At 59.3% G+C, this 7210-nt stretch overlaps 1 protein-coding gene across 1 annotated transcript in view; it reads left to right on the top strand.

Annotated features, from left to right (window-relative positions):
* The window catches only part of LOC104294498 (potassium-transporting ATPase alpha chain 1-like), a gene marked incomplete at both ends in the record, with an annotated part of 24346 nt that overhangs the window by 10444 nt on the left and 6692 nt on the right, over positions 1–7210 (top strand). Inside the window, 3 exon segments of the mRNA XM_009894114.1 lie at positions 2865–3010; positions 3110–3243; positions 7055–7205. Coding sequence (XP_009892416.1) covers positions 2865–3010; positions 3110–3243; positions 7055–7205 — 431 coding nt within the window.

Here is a 7210-nt window from a genome sequence, read left to right as displayed (position 1 = left end):
CCCGGGTCCCCAAGGGAGGAGGGGTCACCTGGGTTCCTTGGGCCATGGGTCCCTGGCCACCTGAGTCCCTCGGTGCCTGGCCACATGGGTCTATGGGTCCCTGGCCACCTTGGTCCACTGGTCACTGGCCACCTGAGTCCTTGGTCACCTGGGTCCCTTGGTCCATGGGTCCCTGGCCATTTGGGTCCATTGGTTCCTGGCCACCTGGGTCCATGGGTCCTTGGCCACCTGGGTCCTTGGCCACTTGGGTCCTTGGCCACCTGGGTCCATGGGTCTTTGGCCACCTGGGTCCTTGGCCACTTGGGTCCTTGGCCACCTGGGTCCATGGGTCTTTGGCCACCTGGGTCCTTGGCCACTTGGGTCCTTGGCCACCTGGGTCCATGGGTCTTTGGCCACCTGGGTCCTTGGCCACTTGGGTCCTTGGCCACCTGGGTCCATGGGTCTTTGGCCACCTGGGTCCTTGGCCACTTGGGTCCTTGGCCACCTGGGTCCATGGGTCTTTGGCCACCTGGGTCCTTGGCCACTTGGGTCCTTGGCCACCTGGGTCCATGGGTCTTTGGCCACCTGGGTCCTTGGCCACTTGGGTCCTTGGCCACCTGGGTCCATGGGTCTTTGGCCACCTGGGTCCTTGGCCACTTGGGTCCTTGGCCACCTGGGTCCATGGGTCTTTGGCCACCTGGGTCCTTGGCCACTTGGGTCCTTGGCCACCTGGGTCCATGGGTCTTTGGCCACCTGGGTCCTTGGCCACTTGGGTCCTTGGCCACCTGGGTCCATGGGTCTTTGGCCACCTGGGTCCTTGGCCACTTGGGTCCTTGGCCACCTGGGTCCATGGGTCTTTGGCCACCTGGGTCCTTGGCCACTTGGGTCCTTGGCCACCTGGGTCCATGGGTCTTTGGCCACCTGGGTCCTTGGCCACTTGGGTCCTTGGCCACCTGGGTCCATGGGTCTTTGGCCACCTGGGTCCTTGGCCACTTGGGTCCTTGGCCACCTGGGTCCATGGGTCTTTGGCCACCTGGGTCCTTGGCCACTTGGGTCCTTGGCCACCTGGGTCCATGGGTCTTTGGCCACCTGGGTCCTTGGCCACTTGGGTCCTTGGCCACCTGGGTCCATGGGTCTTTGGCCACCTGGGTCCTTGGCCACTTGGGTCCTTGGCCACCTGGGTCCATGGGTCTTTGGCCACCTGGGTCCTTGGCCACTTGGGTCCTTGGCCACCTGGGTCCATGGGTCTTTGGCCACCTGGGTCCTTGGCCACTTGGGTCCTTGGCCACCTGGGTCCATGGGTCTTTGGCCACCTGGGTCCTTGGCCACTTGGGTCCTTGGCCACCTGGGTCCATGGGTCTTTGGCCACCTGGGTCCTTGGCCACTTGGGTCCTTGGCCACCTGGGTCCATGGGTCTTTGGCCACCTGGGTCCTTGGCCACTTGGGTCCTTGGCCACCTGGGTCCATGGGTCTTTGGCCACCTGGGTCCTTGGCCACTTGGGTCCTTGGCCACCTGGGTCCATGGGTCTTTGGCCACCTGGGTCCTTGGCCACTTGGGTCCTTGGCCACCTGGGTCCATGGGTCTTTGGCCACCTGGGTCCTTGGCCACTTGGGTCCTTGGCCACCTGGGTCCATGGGTCTTTGGCCACCTGGGTCCTTGGCCACTTGGGTCCTTGGCCACCTGGGTCCATGGGTCTTTGGCCACCTGGGTCCTTGGCCACTTGGGTCCTTGGCCACCTGGGTCCATGGGTCTTTGGCCACCTGGGTCCTTGGCCACTTGGGTCCTTGGCCACCTGGGTCCATGGGTCTTTGGCCACCTGGGTCCTTGGCCACTTGGGTCCTTGGCCACCTGGGTCCATGGGTCTTTGGCCACCTGGGTCCTTGGCCACTTGGGTCCTTGGCCACCTGGGTCCATGGGTCTTTGGCCACCTGGGTCCTTGGCCACTTGGGTCCTTGGCCACCTGGGTCCATGGGTCTTTGGCCACCTGGGTCCTTGGCCACTTGGGTCCTTGGCCACCTGGGTCCATGGGTCTTTGGCCACCTGGGTCCTTGGCCACTTGGGTCCTTGGCCACCTGGGTCCATGGGTCTTTGGCCACCTGGGTCCTTGGCCACTTGGGTCCTTGGCCACCTGGGTCCATGGGTCTTTGGCCACCTGGGTCCTTGGCCACTTGGGTCCTTGGCCACCTGGGTCCATGGGTCTTTGGCCACCTGGGTCCTTGGCCACTTGGGTCCTTGGCCACCTGGGTCCATGGGTCTTTGGCCACCTGGGTCCTTGGCCACTTGGGTCCTTGGCCACCTGGGTCCATGGGTCTTTGGCCACCTGGGTCCTTGGCCACTTGGGTCCTTGGCCACCTGGGTCCATGGGTCTTTGGCCACCTGGGTCCTTGGCCACTTGGGTCCTTGGCCACCTGGGTCCATGGGTCTTTGGCCACCTGGGTCCTTGGCCACTTGGGTCCTTGGCCACCTGGGTCCATGGGTCTTTGGCCACCTGGGTCCTTGGCCACTTGGGTCCTTGGCCACCTGGGTCCATGGGTCTTTGGCCACCTGGGTCCTTGGCCACTTGGGTCCTTGGCCACCTGGGTCCATGGGTCTTTGGCCACCTGGGTCCTTGGCCACTTGGGTCCTTGGCCACCTGGGTCCATGGGTCTTTGGCCACCTGGGTCCTTGGCCACTTGGGTCCTTGGCCACCTGGGTCCATGGGTCTTTGGCCACCTGGGTCCTTGGCCACTTGGGTCCTTGGCCACCTGGGTCCATGGGTCTTTGGCCACCTGGGTCCTTGGCCACTTGGGTCCTTGGCCACCTGGGTCCATGGGTCTTTGGCCACCTGGGTCCTTGGCCACCCGGGCCACTTGGTCCCCGGCCACCCACGGAAAGCCCTCGCCAGGTGCCATCCAGTCCTTCGCCGGCTTCACCGCCTACTTCGTGGCCATGGCTCAGGAGGGCTGGTGGCCGCTGCTCTGCCTGGGGCTGCGCCCGCGCTGGGAGGACACCCACGAGCAGGAGCTGCAGGACAGCTACGGCCAACAATGGGTACCCACAGCCCCTATACCATCCATCCCCCCGGAGATCCCTATAGGTCCCCCTATAGGTTCCCCGACCTATACGTCTCCCCCTCCCTCCGCCCCGTAGACCTTCGAGCAGCGCCGGTACCAACAGTACACGTGTTACACCGTCTTCTTCATCAGCATCGAGATGTGCCAAATCGCCGACGTCCTCATCCGCAAGACCCGACGCCTCTCCCTCTTCCAGCAGGGCCTCTTCCGGTGCCTATAGGGGCTATAGGGGAAGGCTGGGGAGGGGGATGGGGACGGCTATAGGGGCTCTTCGAGTGCCTATAGGGGGGCATAGGGGTGATGGGAACCTACCGGTGTTGATATGGGGCTTCTTCCAGTGACGGCGAGGGGGCAGGAGCTCTCCCAGGACCTATAGGGGCTATAGGGGAAGGCTGGGGAGGGGAGGGGGATGGGGACGGCTATAGGGGCTCTTCGAGTGCCTATAGGGGGGCATAGGGGTGATGGGAACCTACCGGTGTTGATATGGGGCTTCTTCCAGTGACGGCGAGGGGGCAGGAGCTCTCCCAGGATCTATAGGGGCTCTGGCAGTACCTATAGGGGCTCTCCCAGGACCTATAGAGGCCCTCCCAGGACCTATAGGGGCTATAGGGGAAGGCTGGGGAGGGGAGGGGGATGGGGACGGCTATAGGGGCTCTTCGAGTGCCTATAGGGGGGCATAGGGGTGATGGGAACCTACCGGTGTTGATATGGGGCTTCTTCCAGTGACGGCGAGGGGGCAGGAGCTCTCCCAGGATCTATAGGGGCTCTGGCAGTACCTATAGGGGCTCTCCCAGGACCTATAGAGGCCCTCCCAGGACCTATAGGGGCTATAGGGGAAGGCTGGGGAGGGGAGGGGGATGGGGACGGCTATAGGGGCTCTTCGAGTGCCTATAGGGGGGCATAGGGGTGATGGGAACCTACCGGTGTTGATATGGGGCTTCTTCCAGTGACGGCGAGGGGGCAGGAGCTCTCCCAGGATCTATAGGGGCTCTGGCAGTACCTATAGGGGCTCTCCCAGGACCTATAGAGGCCCTCCCAGGACCTATAGGGGCTATAGGGGAAGGCTGGGGAGGGGAGGGGGATGGGGACGGCTATAGGGGCTCTTCGAGTGCCTATAGGGGGGCATAGGGGTGATGGGAACCTACCGGTGTTGATATGGGGCTTCTTCCAGTGACGGCGAGGGGGCAGGAGCTCTCCCAGGATCTATAGGGGCTCTGGCAGTACCTATAGGGGCTCTCCCAGGACCTATAGAGGCCCTCCCAGGACCTATAGGGGCTATAGGGGAAGGCTGGGGAGGGGAGGGGGATGGGGACGGCTATAGGGGCTCTTCGAGTGCCTATAGGGGGGCATAGGGGTGATGGGAACCTACCGGTGTTGATATGGGGCTTCTTCCAGTGACGGCGAGGGGGCAGGAGCTCTCCCAGGATCTATAGGGGCTCTGGCAGTACCTATAGGGGCTCTCCCAGGACCTATAGAGGCCCTCCCAGGACCTATAGGGGCTATAGGGGAAGGCTGGGGAGGGGAGGGGGATGGGGACGGCTATAGGGGCTCTTCGAGTGCCTATAGGGGGGCATAGGGGTGATGGGAACCTACCGGTGTTGATATGGGGCTTCTTCCAGTGACGGCGAGGGGGCAGGAGCTCTCCCAGGATCTATAGGGGCTCTGGCAGTACCTATAGGGGCTCTCCCAGGACCTATAGAGGCCCTCCCAGGACCTATAGGGGCTATAGGGGAAGGCTGGGGAGGGGAGGGGGATGGGGACGGCTATAGGGGCTCTTCGAGTGCCTATAGGGGGGCATAGGGGTGATGGGAACCTACCGGTGTTGATATGGGGCTTCTTCCAGTGACGGCGAGGGGGCAGGAGCTCTCCCAGGATCTATAGGGGCTCTGGTAGTACCTATAGTGACCCTCCCGCTCTCCCAGGACCTATAGAGGCTCTGCCAGGACCTATCGTGCCTCTCCCAGGACCTATAGTGACCCTCCCAGGACCTATAGGGGCTCTGGCAGTACCTATAGGGGCTCTCCCAGGACCTATAGTGACCCTCCCAGGACCTATAGGGGCTCTGGCAGTACCTATAGGGGCTCTGGCAGGACCTATAGTGACCCTCCCAGCACTTATAGGGCCCCTCCCAGGACCTATAGTGACCCTCCCAGGACCTATAGGTGCTCTGCCAGGACCTATAGGGCCTCTGCCAGTACCTACAAGGGATCTGCCAGGACCTATAGGGGCTCTCTCAGTATCTATAGGAGCTCTCCCAGGACCTATAGGGGCTCTGGCAGTACCTATAGTGCCTCTCCCAGGACCTATAGTGACCCTCCCAGTACCTATAGGGGCTCACACAGGACCACTAGGGACTCTGCTAGTATCTATAGGGACTCTGCCAGCACCTATAGGGGTTCTGCCAAGACCTATATGGGCTCTGCCCACACCTATGGGTGCTATAGGGGCTCTGCTATAGGGGTGATAGGGGCTATAAAGGCTCTTCCAGCGCCTACGGGGCCTATAGGGCTCTGCTGGTGCCTATGGGGGGCTATAGGGTCTCTCCTGGTGCCCTATAGGGTCTCTTCTGGTGCCCACGTGTGTATATACCCACCCCCAGCGTCTATACGGGAAACAGGGGCTCTGCTATAGGTGCCCACAGGGGGTGCCTACGAGGCACTATAGGGGCTCACGAGGCTCTATAGGGGCCCAGAAGGCGCTATAGGGGCCCACGAGGCTCTATAGGGGCTCACGATGCGCATAGAGGCCCACGAGGCTCTATAGGGGCCCACGAGGCGCTATAGGGGCCCACAAGGCTCTACAGGCCAACAAAGACCATAAAGCAATTTCTGTAGGAGCAAGAGTTCACGTAGAAGACCTGAAAGCTAAAAATTCCCACCAAACCAGTTCAGACACAATGCATAGCTTACCTGTTGTCTGTCTGCTTCCAGAGGCAAAGGGACCGCTTCATCTGACTTATTGTAAATGTCTAGCTCAGGCGGAGATGAATTGCTTCCTAAAGTCCACTGACTTTGTGGAGAGTTTTTATTAGGTCCTTGATTAAGAGTTTTGATGACAGCAGAGCCTGTGTTTGCATGGCTGTCCCTAATATTATGCAAACTCTGAAAAAATCAGGTATTTTATTCATAGCTGTATTGAGATATCTTGCAGTAAACCACACCCCCATCCACAAATAGGCATGGCTGGATTCCACACACCAAGACATCTCTCTCCATACTTTTCATCAGCAGATCAAATAAAGTAAGAATTACCAATACACGATCCTGTCTCCCGAGAAACATTTTTCCTAATGGGAGACTCATCTGCCATACTTTAGATAATGTCCGAAAAACCTCGTCACTGATATTGCCTTGGATTGCTCCAATACTTTAACACCCAGCCCACATTTTGTCATTAATAATATTTATGTAATGCAGCTGCAAGGCTAAGCAGCTTGTTACATCATCTCAGCTGAATGAAGAGCAGGTTACACTTTCTAGTTCACAGCACTGTGATATTTGCATTACGTATGGTGAAATTCAATAATAATAATAATAAAAAAGAAACAGTTATATTGGCTTTGGGATTTTTAAAATTAACCTTGGAGAATGAAGATGATGATGTACTTCAGCATCAGAGTTTTTTAAACTTTTTTGTATTTAAATCAACTTTAAAATCATTTTGGTTTTTGGAATGCTGAGGTTGTTATTTTTATATTCAGTCTTAGGTTAGGACAAATACAGGGGCTCACGAGGCTCTACAGGGGCTCACGAGGCGCTATAGGGGCTCACAAAGCTCTATATGGGCTCACGAGGCTCTATAGGGGCCCACGAGGCTCTATAGGGGCCCACCAGGCTCTATAGGGGCTCACGAAGCTCTATAGGGGCTCACGAGGCTCTACAGGGGCTCACGAGGCGCTATAGGGGCTCACAAAGCTCTATATGGGCTCACGAGGCTCTACAGGGTCTCACGAAGCTCTATAGGGGCCCACGAGGCGCTATAGGGGCTCACGAGGCGCTATAGGGTCCGGATGTCCCGGCAGGAACCGCATCCTGGTGATCGCCATCGTGTTCCAGGTGTCCATCGGCTGTTTCCTCTGTTACTGCCCCGGAATGCCCAACGTCTTCAACTTTATGCCCATACGGTGCGACCCCATACGGGATAAACCCCTCCCCCCACCCCCAAATATCGGGGTCTC

The sequence above is a fragment of the Charadrius vociferus genome, unplaced genomic scaffold (assembly GCF_000708025.1).
Source record: "Charadrius vociferus isolate BGI_N301 unplaced genomic scaffold, ASM70802v2 scaffold1690, whole genome shotgun sequence".
NCBI lineage: Eukaryota > Metazoa > Chordata > Aves > Charadriiformes > Charadriidae > Charadrius > Charadrius vociferus.
This window is presented reverse-complemented; position numbering and strand designations above follow the sequence as displayed.